The 16,146-nt window shown below is 35.5% G+C and overlaps 1 protein-coding gene across 1 annotated transcript; it reads left to right on the top strand.

Annotated features, from left to right (window-relative positions):
* Window positions 1–1,356: 1,356 nt before the first annotated feature.
* LOC113286551 (anther-specific proline-rich protein APG-like) lies at window positions 1,357–1,836 on the top strand. The gene has a single exon (XM_026535136.1). It carries the CDS (start codon window positions 1,357–1,359, stop codon window positions 1,834–1,836), a length of 480 nt encoding a protein of 159 aa, XP_026390921.1.
* The last annotated feature ends 14,310 nt before the right edge of the window (window positions 1,837–16,146 follow it).

The following is a 16,146-nucleotide window of genomic DNA, read 5'->3' as shown; positions in this document are numbered from 1 at the left end:
CATATTAAAAATAACTAACTTTGGCCTTTAATGGCTTGAGATAGCGAACAATCACTTTGATTTCGGTTGAGCCGATACAATATATTTCAATAAATCCTAGGAATTTCACCGCGTGATACAAAAAATGAAGGGCCACAATATATAAAACCCCGCCCCCTATTTTTCTCCTGGTGGTCTCCGGGGCTTCCTCTGTGTCGGTGCATTTTACTCGGTAGTCTGTAGAATTAAGATCTTGACGTCATCATTTCGACGATCGATTAAAAATGGTGACTTCATCACGTGGGCATCAACATCATTGTCCTTTTAGATAAAAATATGATATTCCCCTTCGATTATTTTCACCCGCATTAATTGGCCTCTTATCTGATGTACATATACGTATGGACGCTAGAAATTCTTGATATGGTCGAGTCAGTGTGGTCCAAAGTTTTAACACTCAAAAAATCCAACCACGGAGACGAATGTAGCTAACTGACCCAAGAAAATTCAACCAAAAGTTTACATGAAAGAGAGTCAAATGAACGATCGTACTGTCGCAAGTTGGTGTTAGTATTAATAACAGTATAGAAAAGAAAAATATTGCAAGAAGAAAATATACAGCTTGCTAGGTGCTAGTTGCTAACCACCACTTGCAAATAAATAAGGTACCACCACCACCTCTAAATAAATGAAAATAGTGACCACTCAAAGACTGGCTGCACTGAGTCAATACTGAAAAATGAAGTCTTTTGTCGGAGAAGATGATATATCGACAGTAAATAATCTAAGAAAACGAGTATACAAATGATCTGATTTCTTTTAATGGCATCATTTTTTGCTAATTCCAATTAGGGTAATTCCTTTCGCGGTAAAAATCAATATATGAAATAACTTATACCCTATAAAGAAATAAATCCATTATCCTAGAGGAATGTAATGGATGTATGCTTCTCCTAGTATCATTTCTGTTCAACTAGCCGAGGATGCTAACTAACTATGTTCTTCTTTAACTATCAATACAATTTTTCCACTTTCAAAAAAAGTAAAAAAAAAATGTAATGAATTAACTTAATCATCAGACCCTATTATGCTTTCCTGTGGGATCACGATTCTCAGAAGGTTCAACGTTCCTGTACGGTTTAAATTTGTGACATAAAAGGTTGGGAGCAAAACTTAGGAGGTATGAAGTAGGAGATAGAAAACATATACGATTAGTAGTTACTAGTTAGTACTTAGGGTAATGGCCTGTTATACCAAAGTGAAGAGTAAAAGTTTTTCGTCGAATGGAAATTGTACTGACTAGATGAGAAGGTAAACTTCCACCAGTCTATATAAAGGAGTAGAGAAGCATGTTTAAGTTCATACCAAAACTTAGAAATGTCGAGTGTTATGGGGAAAAAAGGAGGCAAGAGAGCCTCAAATTCAATGGCTTTCTTATTTACTGCTAGTGCTCTTCTGCTGGTAGTACTAGTCTCTTTGAGTTTTCCATCTCCAGCTGATGCATTCGGGAGAGTCCCTAATTTTAAGCTCAAATCTCCTTCACCACCACCAAAGAAGCCAATTTATATGCCTCCGACACCAACAAAGAAGCCAATCTATGTGCCTTCAACACCACCTAAGAAATCTCCACCACCGGTACCAAAGAAGCCACATCATTATGTGCCTTCAAAACCACCAAATAAGCCAGTAAATCCTATGAAGCCAAAATCCCCTCCACCATATCAGCCAGACCTAACCACTGACGGATTGAATTTTCATATTCCAGGACTGCCCAGGCCAAAACCAAATTTTCCTTATCCAAAACCAAGAGTACCAGTAAGACGACGAAATTATCCACCACCACCACCTCGTGACTAAGAAAGGTTTGGGTTATTAGTTTGAGTCCATAATGGCCGACAGACTTCGCATATATATTTGGCGGACTTCATTGATGATTTCTTTTCATAGTTATTTTATCAAGTCAATCTCTTATCTTTATAATATGTAATGCACTATGCATCTTTCCATTAGGTCATCATCTAAACCAAACCTTGTCCGGAATGGAAGATGATATTTGAATAATGAAAATTTTCTATTTTAAATAAAACCTGTGTGAACCAAATCATAAGATCAATTGCAAGAGATTTTTATAATACATCTATCACTACCAGTTATAGAGTAAATACGACTTCAAACACATTCCGCACAAAATCCTGATTATGACAAATTTAAATACGGCTTAAAATTTTTAATACCTGCCGGATTCTGAAAGTCCCAATCAAACACTCTTCTTGCTGCTAATGCCTTTCATGGCTTTGGTCATGTACGTTTTGTCTCAAACGCTTGAAAACTACAGTGTGTTGAAACCCTTGGAAATTTTCGTAACCGGTTCATGATTTTGGATAAAGAGTTTAGTGTAAATCTTCTTCTAATAATTAACAGTTCAAGGACTCGAGCATGCTTCAAAATCAGTTTAACCAACCTCATCTCGTCAGGAAACCTCTTAAAATTTCGAAATTCGATTGACTTGAGGCGTAGCAAAAAACAGTGAGGTGCTGTATCGAACGTCAACTCGTCCCCCTTGACTCGTTGATCCGTAGAAACCTGAAACCGATGTTGTGAGTTGAGCCAAAGGTGTTAGGATAATATATTAGTAACAACCGAACAAAGAACCTAATGATACAAATTGCAGAACTTGTTTTTAGTTGGATTTAGATACTGCTATTACCTTATCGTTGACTAGTGATTCCAAATTTGGTGAGAAATGTGTTAGAAATATTATCTCTACAAATATTATCTTATTCTGTTGGAGATATTATACGATTCTATATTTTGTTTTATCCTGTTTCCTTAGGCATGTATATTCTCCATTATGTTGTAATATTTTGTTGCCTTGTATTTCTCTGTTCGTGGGATTAGAACAGTCTGTATGTATCTCTTTGATTATCAAGTAATACAATTCAATTCCCAGAATATACATGCCATGACTATTTTTGTCATGGTATCAGAGCTAGGTGAGATACCAAATACCATTAGCCTTGCACTGTTATCTATCTACTTGCCTTTCGCCTTCTATCTTATCAACAACAGAAACCCTAGCTGCAAATATTTATCTGTGTCTTCTTCTTCTTCTCCTTCAAAATGTCACGAGAAGACTATCAATCCGTTTCTGTACAATTTGATAGAACCAATTATAATCATTGGTCCTTTCTTATGAGAAGTTTTCTCAAAGGTAAAGGAATGTGGAAATATATTGATGGTAAAGCCAAACGTCCCAACACGGCTGAATCGAGTGGACAAACAAAAGATAAGGAGCCAACAAAAGATAAGGAGACTGTAGGAGAAAGTATGGAGGACTGGGAAATCAATAACCACAAGATACTCACATGGATTAGCAACACCGTGATAACATCCATAAGCATCCAACTCACCAGGTTTGAGACTTCCAAAGAAGCTTGGGATCTTCTCTCAAAAAGGTATAGTCAAATTAACTTGGCTCAACGTTATAAGATTGAACAGGATATCAGATCCATGAAACAACAACATAATCAGTCCATTTCTGACTTTCATTCTGAGATGTCAGTTATATGGAATTAGTTGGCTCTTATGGAACCTAACTGGACAGTAGATATTGAGTTATGGGAAAAATATAGGTAAGAGTCACGACTAGTTCAACTCTTAATGGCATTGAGAGATGAATTTGAGACTGTTAGAGCATCCATTCTCCATCTATCACCTCTACCAACTGTAGAAACTGCACTTTTTGAACTCATTACTGAAGAAACTAGGAAAAGGATCAAACCTGATATTCCCACAGTACTAGCAGTTCCTTCACGAAAAAACTTTGGCAATCACTTCAGCTATCAAAAAAATCATCCTGATACAACCCAAGGCCTGTGTCATAACTGCAAGAAACCAGGACATATAGCAAAAAATTGCACTTTACCACCTAGCACAGCAACAACAGATTTGTCACAAGGTTCAACCTCACAACCCCATTGCAATTACTGCAAAGAACCTGGACATACTGTAAGTAAATGCACATCTCCATCATCTCGGAATATGAGAGAGAAAAGAAGGTTAAATGCAGCTGCATATACCCATGCTTCATCCATCTTGGCAACACCAGCGACTGAGAAAAGTTATGAATCAGCAACACCCACTCCAACCAACCTAGATGATATTCAAGAGATGCTCAAACAAGCACTTTCAATTGGTATAATCCTTCGGCAGCTACTGCTCTCTCAGCTCCAACAGGTATTCTTTCAACTGGATGGTTTCTTGATTCAGGTGCTTCGTCATATGACTTTTGATTCAACATTGTTTGAGAATAAACATCCAATTGTTATCCCTAATATTCACACAGCAGATGGATCAGAAATAACTGCTAGTCATATTGGTAAAGTTAAAGTTTCAGATAAGATATGCATGTCTGATGTGCTTCTTGTGCCAAAGATTAGAATGAATCTTATATCAATTGGACAACTGTGTAATCAAGGGTTTAATATTTTCTTCTTTCCTTCTGGTTGTGTGATACAAGATTCCATAACGGGGAAGCTAGCTGGGATAGGTCGTAGAGTTGGTCGTATATATCTCCTTGAAACTCTCACAATTCCTCAGCAATTTGAGAATAAAACAGTTGCTGCATCTGCACCTATTTTTCCTTCAACTGTCTCTCCTCTTATGTCTTGGCATTCCAAGTTAGGACATGTTTTCTTTTCTCGTCTCACATATATGATTAGCAAAGGACTATTAGGATCTATTCAAGTAGAGAAAGAACCTTATTTCGTTGCATGTAAGTTTGGAAAACAACCAGCTCTTCCTTTTCACAATAGCACTACATTATCCACTGCACCTTTTGATCTTATTCATTCAGATGTTTGGGAAAAATCTCTCGTTGCAACTAAGGGAGGGGCATTATATTATGTTATTTTCATTGATGATTTACTCATTTTACATGGATATACTTGTTCAACTCAAGATCAGATTTCTTAAAACTATATACTGATTATTCTAGGATGATTAAAACTCAGTTTGGAAAATCTATCAAAACTTTTCGTGTTGACCAGGAAGGAGAGTACATATCAAATCCTTTAAAGAGTTTATCAAAACCGAAGGTACTCAACTTCAGTTATCATGTGCAGAAACCCCAGAACAAAACGAAATTGCAGAGAGAAAACATCGTCACATCATTGAAACAGTAAGAACTCAACTTCTCTCTGCATATGTTCCTTCAAATTTTTGGGGTGAATCAGTTCTTACTGCAGTTTACACCATCAACCGTATCCCAACTTCTGTCATAGGAGGAATATCACCATATGAAAGCCTTTATGGTAAGCCACCAAATTACTCTGAACTTCGTTGGGTGTGCTCATGCTCGATTGTAAAATAATAGACGAAATTATTACTGGTGTATGTATATATCTAATTTTTAAAATAAGAGTTCTTTATTTCCCATTTGTAAAGTGTTGGTTATAGTTGGTGTGTTGTTTTCCCACCCATATATACTGGAAAAAAATCAAAATAATGTACATACTTTAAGGATTAAAAAATCAACAAAATTTAGTTAGTGCTAAGGTTTCCAAAGAAAATCAAAAAATTCCTACTTATTCAAATTAAAAAAGGAAAATAATAATAATAATTTGTTTTGGTAATCGACTTTAATAGGTTAATTAAATTGAGGATAGATTAGTTATTACCAAAAATATCAGGATAAAAAATATTGAGGTTTAATACTTCATGATCCTATCTTGTCATTTTGTCATCCTTAAACTGTCCCCCGCTACAGCCCCAGTAACAAGATTATTTTCGATATCCAAGGCTCATACGAACGTTCGCAGCGTCCTAAGAGTCAATTGGAGACAGCCCACGAGTTGATCTCATGCCGAAAGTAGTAAAAGCCGATCCCTAAATTTTTCACAGAAAGATAATCTTTTTTATTTTAGAAGTTGTTCTGAAATTGTCTTTCTAAATAATTTATGACCTTTTTACTTCTAGCAATAACAACGTAATTTCTTAAGTCGTATATAAACAGTTATAAAAGTTGGGGATGGACTTTTACAATAAAAAAAATTGGTTTTGTGCGAAACAAAATTTTCTTTTTCCATTTAATTTCTTCAATTGGTTTTTGTTTTTGATATTCAAACACTCTGTAGCTAGGATTGTCATATCTCGCGGATAAATAATTAACTAAAGAATAAAAGCATGTAAATTACATTAAAATTAGTTGAAGTCTTCACCCAATCTCTAAAACTACTTACTTCAAAAAAAAATCTATAATTGTGTCATGAAAAATATTAGAAGACCTTCACGTAGAGGGATATTTTCTCTTTAGTATTCTAAACCAAAATATAGATTATTCTTTCTCCAATAAATGACTTCACAAATGCGTTACTAAGGATCGAGGCAGTTTCAAAAAAGTTCCATGAAAGTTCACCATTACTATGCTAACTTTTCAAAATACAGCGTAGAGGACGCACCAACTTACAAGGTTACACTTTATCTGGTAAAAAGATTTTGTTCCCCAAATTTACCGCCAGAATATCAAAGAATAAGAATTGGGGTTTCCAATTGGAGAAATTTCCCGAGGCAAAATAGTCTTAACTACAAATTCTCAAACGGAAAATGGGTCATTTGTCCAAATATTTTTGAAACATGGTTCTAATGGACGAGTAAAAATTAGTATGGGTGAAATTGACACCAAAAAAATAGCAAGAATGAAACTGGATTCATCCTAGGGATAACTGGAGTTTGGTACTCAGGTTTTGACCAACACTAGGCTTTGGTCTAACATTTGTCCAACGTTAGGCTTTGGTACATGGAATGGATGTTGACCCGCGCTGACCGTTAATGACCACACTTTAATTAATTTTAAGAAGTCAAGATTTAAGTGGTCAACTACAGTCCATTCATCATGTCTTAAATTTAAAAAATAGCGAGGATGAAACTGGATGCATCTTGATATAATTAAAAATAAAAAAAATATTTGAAAATGGGTAGGATGAAACTGGATGCATATTTGTGTTAGTCACTGGAGCTAAATTACAACAAACTTAGGTTGGACACTATTCACGTCCAGCAACAATATGTCTAGCGACTGATTTCGTTTTTATCTTTACATTTCAAGAAATATTTGTCTTGCTATATAATTCGTTCGACTTTGTTGAATATGCATGCTAGAATTACATATATATGTCGACTCCAAAAATGACCCTCTCTACTGAATCGTAATTGAATTAAAGAAGACTGGTCTTCTATACCACATTTGAATTTCGAATCGACACTGAGATTCATATTTATCGATTTCGATCATGTATCATGCCAAGTTTGAAGTCAGAACCCTCCAGGAGCTTCTTTCTTCATGGTTTATATGCCATTATACCACATTTGAAGTTGGAATCGACACTGAGATTCATATTTATCGATTTCGATTATGTATCATGCTAAGTTTGAAGTCAGAACCCTCCCGGAGCTTCGTGCTTCATGATTTATATGCCATTATACCACATTTGAAGTAGGAATCCACACTGAGATTCATATTTATCGATTTCGATGATGTATCATGCTAAGTTTGAAGTCAAAACCCTCCCGGAGCTTCGTGCTTCATAGTTTATATACCATTATACCACATTTGAAGTTCGAATCGACACTGAGATTCATATTTATCGATTTCAATGATATATCATGCTAAGTTAGAAGTCTGAACCCTCCCGGAGTTTCGTGCTTGTAGGATTATTCTTGTACCCTTTAAATACTAATTAGGATCCACATCATGACATCTTCGGCTAATCAAAATGTCTTTCGAACCTCTAAATGTTAACCAGAATCTCTTATACGATAGTTTCGACTAGTCAAAAATATTTTTGGGGTTCTTAATGTTAACTAGAATCTACTTCATGACGTTTATGACTAATCGAAATCTATTCTGGATCTCTAAATATTAACCGAATGCTATTTCATGACATCTAAAATGCTGATTAGATTCTATATTTTGACCGCCCGATAATCAAAACCTATTCTTGATTTTCTAAATGTTATTCAGAACCTACACCATGACCTTATACTGATCGAAATTCGAAAGAGAAACACACTTGTCTTGATCCTTACGACATTCCCAAGCCCGTATAGATTGGCAAATTCTAACGGCTAGTAATGAAAGAGTAAAAGTCATACGGATTAGCACTCCATCCGACGACGATTGTTAGATGAATTTGGAATCCAAGTTTTTTTTGGCTCTAAAATTTGGAATCCAAAGGCATTTTGGCGCTTCAATTTTGGGGAAAACGAGTTTCCCTCTTGCTTTGGCCGCCCAAAATTTCACAAGTAATTTTAAAATTTCATCATATGGCAACGTGTCACTGTAAGAAAAATCATAAATTAATAATTATTTTTTTTTTTGCATTTTCTTGTGGATTTCTCACACAAAGACAAAATTGGGTTTCTTTCATTTCTTTCTTCCTCTGATGAGAGATAAAAAGAAAAAACAACCCCTCCTCACTATCACTCTCCCTGTATCTTCCTTTCCTTCAGCTTCTCTTTCAGATCCTTAAAGAAATACAGAAGATTTATTGCATCAAGAGGAGTTATTGCATCAAGGTGAGATTTTTTTATGATTTTTTTTTATACAATAATTCTATTTCTGTTTATCTAGGGTTTTGAAATTGATTTTTCTTATTTTAGTTTTGATAAATCTATGGAAAACCCAACAAGATTTGGGGTTATAGCTATACTAATCGAATGGAATTTCTTACATTCAATTTTTTTGTTGGGTTTTTTTTTCTCTATTTTTTCCTTTTTTTGTGATTATTTTGCATGTATGGAATTCATCATTGTATTGATGGCGTCTCCCTAATTCTGAGTTATTATTAGTCGAAGCTCTATCTCTTTTCTAATTCTCTCATGTTTGTTTTCTATGATTTTAAAACAAACCCATATTTTCTTTTTATTTTGTGCTCATTAACTGTTTGTTGTATTGATTATGGAAACTCCATTGGAGGAGTCAGTTCCCTTTTGTGCTCTATCTCTTCGCCCCATTGTCATGTGAAAGTTTATATTTTTAGTCCCCAATCTTTGGGTCTGGTTGTATTACACGGGCTGAAATATCCAGGCTTGATTAGTTTATATTTTTAGTCCCCAATCTTTGGGTCTGGTTGGAGGAAGAATGTGTTTGTAAAATGAAAACATCTATGCAACTTCCACGCCGCCATGACATACTTCGGAACTTATACCAATTGAGGATATCATTTTTGGAAAAAATTAAGCTTCGAACCTCTCCCAACCGAAGACGACGAGGATGATCTAGAAATTTGGGACACGATAAATGGGAAAAAGTTGGCGGAGATGTATAGGAAGATGTTCCGATCTCAAAAACAAATCTTCTGGGACAACATGATGCCGGTCATATATCCTTTCACCCAAGAAAATATTTTGGAACCGGAGAAGAGTGAACCGAAAGGTAGGAAGAATAAGAAAATGACTAATTTTCAAACTAGACAAGCCAACAAGGAACTATTGGCTACTCATAGGTATCCATCCGGAGTTGACTACCATGATGCAAGATATGAGAAGGCAAAGAAGGAAATTGAGAAGGTGATGAAGGAGGATGTAGTGAAAGTTCCAAAAAAACATGGTCTTCCTAATATTCAAAAACCCGAAACAAGTAACAAAGATGTAGATGAGAATGATTGTCCGTCACAAGCAAAGGATATTAAAGAGGATGTCAAGGGCAAGAGTAAGATGTATCCTTCACAATCTAACATAAAGGAGAAAAGGACCGTACATGAAATGTGTAGGATGAGAGGGCCAAAAATAGATAAGTCCGATAACTATTTGAGGCCTATCAATTTTATGTACGATAACTACTTGGAACATCTACCGCCGATAATTCATAAGCATATTTTAAAAATGGATGACGTAAAAGGTTATGGAAATTGTGGCTATTACGTCACGGTGGAACAACTTGGTCCTTTTAAGGAAGGGAATAATCTGGTGCCCCATGAAAATGAAGTCAACTATATTAGGCAACGATTGTTACAAACGCTACACCGAAACAAAGAATTCTACAAGACAATGATGAGAGAAGGCCCAAGAGGAGATGCAGGGGTGGCAGCAGAATACATTGCATTCGAACGTCGTCTATATAGGGATTTTATAATCACCCAAGAACATTGGATGATGATTGATAGACGCATTTATGTGTCTAATCTATCTCAATTGTGTATACTGTTAGTGATCATTGTTGTACTTATTTTGGTATTTTATCTCTCTACAGGTGTTTTTGGAGAAATAAGCTTTTGCGGCGAAATGGATCAAAATGTGGCATTTGAACCTCCGTAGATGACGTACTGGAAGCGCCGCAGAAGTATGTTGGAGACACCCCAGAAATACCCCCGAGGAACCCCGAAAAAGTGCGGAAAACATCCTAGAAGAATTGCTAAAGGCACCCCTAATTTGGATAAGGGGCACCCTATTTCAAGGCATGTGCCAAAGGGACACCTGAACTGGATAAGGGAAGGTCTTCTTCAAAATTGAAATCGTGAAATTGGCGGGAAAATAACCAACATTTCTGGCAGATTTTCAATCAACAAAATGAAAGTGTTATAGGGAGATTCAATCGCTGAAACTTTGTGGAAAGTTTTGATATAACATAAGAAATCTACTGTGAGTGTTTGTTTCGACCAGAATTGTCTAGAATTGTCTAGGAAATCCACGAGCTCAAAACAGGGATACACGTACAGAGAGAAGATAATCATAGGTTCTGGAAGAATTTGTGCGTGTTCTGCTCGTGTCTGATGGCTCAAGCAACACTATGGGTCATAAAAAATCGATTTGGAGCGTGCTGGACCATATTTAACGTGTGTAGAAGCTAAATATGGAAATTATTCTTTTCCATGCATGGGAGTTATGAGAGAATATTTGGAGTAATTGGACGTGATTCAATGTCGCAATCACGAATAAATATGTTCAAAATGTGTCATAGAAGGGTTGTCAATAGTTTATGATCGATAGGAGAGCTCAGGAGACATGAATCAAGAATTTTCAGAACTCTGTTGCTGCTGCTCCTGTTGCTCGTGAAGAACAGGGAAACGACGATGTTTTATTCATCCGTCGTAACAGTTTTTTCAACTGGTTGTAACAGTTTCTTCAACTGGGTTGCATCGTTTATCTTCATTGTAACAGTTTCTTCATCCTCGTCTGCAACATTTATCTTCAGATTTGTAACGATTATCTTCATAGTAACAGTTGAGACTTGAAACAGTCGGTCTGTAACGCATATGCGCTGTTGCAGATTTCCTGTTTTATTGTTTTTTCTTCTTGTAAACACCAATTGAGCTTAATAAAATATTTTGAGAGGTATTTCAATATGATGAGCTAAACCCAACATTGGGACGACGGAGGGAGTCGATTTTCGTCATTATGGTAAATTTAATTATTCTTTTTATGACTTTTGCATTGATTTAAAATTGAAAAAATGATTTTGATTAATTAGTTATCATTTTCCATATATTTATGTTTTGAGCGACAACTGTAGAGAATAAATCATTGAGCCCTATGTTATGATTATTGGCCAAATCCTTAGTCCCAGTACTCTCGCCCATATTGTTAAATTTTTGTATATATATTTTTAAATCTAAAAATCCTTTACCTTCACAAGTCTGAAAAGAATCCGTTCTTACCACTGTTACTACAACCCCACACAGAAAACCTTTAATCATTTTGGCGCCGTCGACGCGGATTTGTATTTAGGTAGAATTTTTTTTAGATTTATTTTTCTTTGTCCTTTTTTCGTTCTTTGGGTATTTGTTTATGTGATACAGGTTTTGAGGCTTGGATCGAAAAGAAAAGAAAAAAAGAAGAAGTTGTCAAGAATTTTGGCAATTTCATAAAGACTAGGAGCTAGAGCGTAAATCAAAAAGAACGGAAAGAAGACGAAGGATTTTTTATTTTTTAGATATTTTTTACTATTATTAATTTTTTTTTAGAAAGTGTGATTAAGGTTTTTATTTTTGTAATCTTTTATTTTTGGACATTTTTTTTTCGGACATTGAACATTTGACATTTTTTTAAACCCTACGGAAGGGTTATATAATTAAAAAAAATAAAAAATTTAAATAAAACTGTTTGCAGGGAAGGACGACGATCACTATATCGTCTCGGCCCCTCGGGTTCGCACACTGACACGGAGTCAGTGACCCGAGTCGACTACAGCGGTTCATCCCCCGTCTGGTACGGGAGGTAAGTCCAATCGAAACACCCGCGAATTTCCTGCAAGCCGGTTACTGTGGTCAATAAAGTCAACCACTGGAATCCTTGTATATGCCAGATGAGTTGACCTAGAGTTAGGATTATCGACCACTGGTTCCCTTATATATGTCAGTGTGTTGATATTAGTCCAGACCAGTATCTCAGTACATTAGGACAGGTTCACCTTAGTCAACATCATCCATATTTATCTCTACATCCATCTTCTTAATCTATCCATGTGATTGGTTGACTCCGGTTTATGATGTCCAAAAACTATCTGAGTAGAGCTCTATCACTTTGTATGAATTTTAGTATGCTTGAGTGCAAACTCGTGTACATCAATTGGAATTTCGCATCAGGATACTTCCTCCTATAATGCATAAATTAACACTCAATCATTACATTGAAAATGTGCAAAAACCATTAAAAAAATAGGAGAGATGCTTTCCACTTGCATTGGAGAGAGTGTAAAAAAAAAACACTCAATAAATACGTATTTGTTAAATCTATGATAATTTGCATTTTCCAATACAAATGAAAACCATCTATCCTATATTTTTATTGGTTTTTTACATTTCCAATACAACTACTGGATGTTATCCTGTGCATGGATTTCACAAGATAACAAAACCCTTCTTTAATATTGTCGTCTTATTTGAGTGTCATAATAAACTGCAAAATAAATTATGAAACAACCGAATATTAGGAATTTTGGTCGTCTTCCTATTTTGTGTTAAGAAATTTGACTGGAAATGAGAAAATGCAACAACAGAATATTGCGAAATCCATTGAAATGTAATATAGCTAGAAATAAGATGACGCTTTATCTCTTAATTGAGATCCAAAATTTTGGGGGAAAATCCAAGAAGTTGAATCCGTGGCAGATTAAACGTTGAGGATAAAGAAACTAAGATCTGAAATTGATCCATGATCGGAACATACAGTATAACATGAACGAAATGACCGTTACCGAGAACAAGCAACTTTAGAACCAATGCTTTTCAAATCTCTGATGAAGTTGTTATTATTGCCTGAGTTGTTCTTCTTGTTCGACTGAATAATCTTGTGACGTTGATCTTCATGGTGATGACATCCTTCATCGAAATTCTGAGCATAACTAACAGCATCGTAATGAAATGTTAATCGTTTATTATTATTTGAATTACTCATCGTTGCTCCGCATATGCTCATAAGCTTTCTCTGGCACACTAATCTTCTCAACAGATTTCTCCATCTTCTTTTTATTCTATTTACAACATCTTGACTGTTATTACTCTTCGGAGCACGGTGAATCCGAGTGTAGAAATCTTCGTGTTTGACCGGAAAACAAGACGGAGATGTTGTCATCGGCAAGCAACTACCAAAATATTTCGGTTGCGGTCGTCTTTGAATCAACTCTCCACCACCCATTTACCAATCTATCTGAAACACTCTTTGGCAACAGAATTATCTTGGATGATCTTTTACTGTGAACGCCGGATGTTTGGAAGAAGAAGAAAGACAGTTTGAAGGAGGAGTATATGTAGGAAAAATTGGAGCTTGTGGTGTTTTGATTTACATGGATTAGGAATGTGAGTGAATTATGGATCGAAATTTTAGCATTTATTTATGCATAAACGGCATAGATATGACTGGTTTTGTCTTGTAACAGACGTTAAAATTACACCACGGCAATTTCTAAAAAATTTATGATTTGGAAATTAGGATGTCTTTGAGCCTTTAACCTTTTCTTTTCCTTTTACCTGCATGCATCTGTTCATACTTACGTTGGCATCATGGTTTCACACACGTCTAAGTTCGTTTATTCTCATGGGCACAACTTTTCTACGTGATGTAAATATCTGCTTTTGCAAAATTGGAAATTTGAGTAAAAAAGTTGGTCAGATTCTAAACATATGGGTTAGGTGAGCTATATCACTCTGCACGATTTGAAGTAAAAAAAAACTATGTAATTATCCTAAACACGTCAGATATGTAAATTAGATAAATTACGTAACTCTAAAATAAATCGCGATCGATTCTTATATCAATGAATTATTGTGCTTTACGGATCAAAAGAAAATGGCTATTTTATTTGGTTCTTCTTTGAGTGACTCTTCGATCAGTCATGATATCTTTAGTTCACTAAAAATAAAATAAATTTTAATGTAAAGAACACATCCAACTACCTAAATAATTTGGAATCTTGGTTTAGTCTAAGTTGTGAATGTCATATACTAGCCTGCCTTTGTATTGTCAAATCAACTGTACTTTTATTATTTACAGGTTTATGGTCAAAAAAATATATTCGTCACTGATAAAGTATTGTTGATCTTTACTCCTCTATTGCAAAAAAATTAGAACTTAAAGGTAAAAAAAAGAAAAAAAGAAAAGGAATTTTAAATGTCCTAAGACTTAGTTTTATGGGCTAGATTGGAGGTGCTAAATTAGCACTTAAGTGTTGCAATTCAAAAAAAAAAGTGTGGCAAAAAAGTTAACACTAGTTCTCTCTCCTACAAGTTGCTAGCATGTGATAACATGCTAGATGGTTATGCTGAATCATTCAGCGCTTAAAAAACCACCTTTTCGCGGAATGGTTCAGCGTTGAGAGATTTATTTTTGATATGACGGCTGAGATTTAAAGTGTTGAACCATTCATCGATGGGTGCTGAATGATTCATCGCTAAACTGACGTGGACTGTCCCATAAAACTTAGGAGGTAGTCCTGACTCCTAATCTAGCTACTAGACTAGCACCCCATAAAACGAAGCCTAAACGTATCGCTTAGGCATATTAGGTAAGATAAGTAACACTTTGTTTTGAGTTCTATGTCAATGAGTTTTTGTTTTGCAAATCAAAAGAAAAAAATGATTTTCTTTGGTTTTTCGTTTGGGTAATTTCATGAATTAGTCATGATACCTTTCGTTCACTGAAAATAAATTACACTCTGATGTAAAAGAAAATTCTATACTTATTTTTCTACAAATTTTAGGGTCGTGGTCCAATCTAAGTTATGAGTGTCATATATCACTGTGCTTCATTTTACGTATCAGGTGTGTTATTATGTTTTATGGTTTTACCCATAAAATTACAGAAAGGAAAGAAACGGAAGACAATCTCATTTATTTTGGAGTTGAATTATAGTTGTGTAAAAGACTATGGTGCAACCCACGGGTGAAAAGGGTAAAAGGCAAGAAGACCCATTGTTGTTGGTAAAACTGAAGCACCACCAGCAAAAACAATGAAATCCTCACACCCACCACCTCCTCCTCGTGGTGGCAGTGGAGCCAACTAACCCCTCACTCCCTTTTGGCTACTAGTGGTTTTAGAGAATCAAATAATCTGTCAAGAAAACAAATAATAAAACCGGAAAAAAAATGTTTTGTTTTAACGTTTCTCTGATTCAGTTTCGGATACGTTCATGCATTCTAGATAGCATACATACTGGTCTAGGTTTAACGTGTTCATTGGATTCCTTGTACTTGCTACTGGCCGCCGAATCGTGGTATGGGGTCTGAGACAAATGTCTCACCGTTTAGAACTTTGGATAGTAAAATCATGCACCTGCCACTGACCGCCGTCAGTTGGATAGCGGTCCACCTACCAAACCACTTCGACACCAACCATGAAGTTCAATAAATAAATTTTGAAGATTTATTTCATCTAATGTATTGATGGATGTACCAGAGTTGGAAATCGGCACCACCAAGCTTGATTATCTTGATTTATTTATTGATTAATCAATTAATGGAGTGTTTTTCTGACGATGATGAATTTTTATTTTCCTATCGATGATGACGATTACTTGTAATTATTCCGATTCATCATTCTGTCTGTGTTCAAGTATTGTTGGTCCCACCTAGTCACTGGTTCTTTGACTGCGCCCTACAATTTATCTACACACGAAGACTGTTTTCCAAGCAAATTGACGCTTCCATACCTCTATATGTTGACTCGACACTCGTC

This window comes from Papaver somniferum, chromosome 6 (genome assembly GCF_003573695.1).
Source record: "Papaver somniferum cultivar HN1 chromosome 6, ASM357369v1, whole genome shotgun sequence".
Lineage (NCBI taxonomy): Eukaryota > Viridiplantae > Streptophyta > Magnoliopsida > Ranunculales > Papaveraceae > Papaver > Papaver somniferum.
The sequence above is the reverse complement of the archived record's forward strand: the minus strand, read 5'-3'. Positions and strand labels throughout refer to the sequence as shown.

Coding starts and splice junctions, on each gene's coding strand:
- LOC113286551 (XM_026535136.1), top strand. CDS start 1,357: ATGTCGAGTGTTATGGGGAAAAAAGGAGGCAAGAGAGCCTCAAATTCA.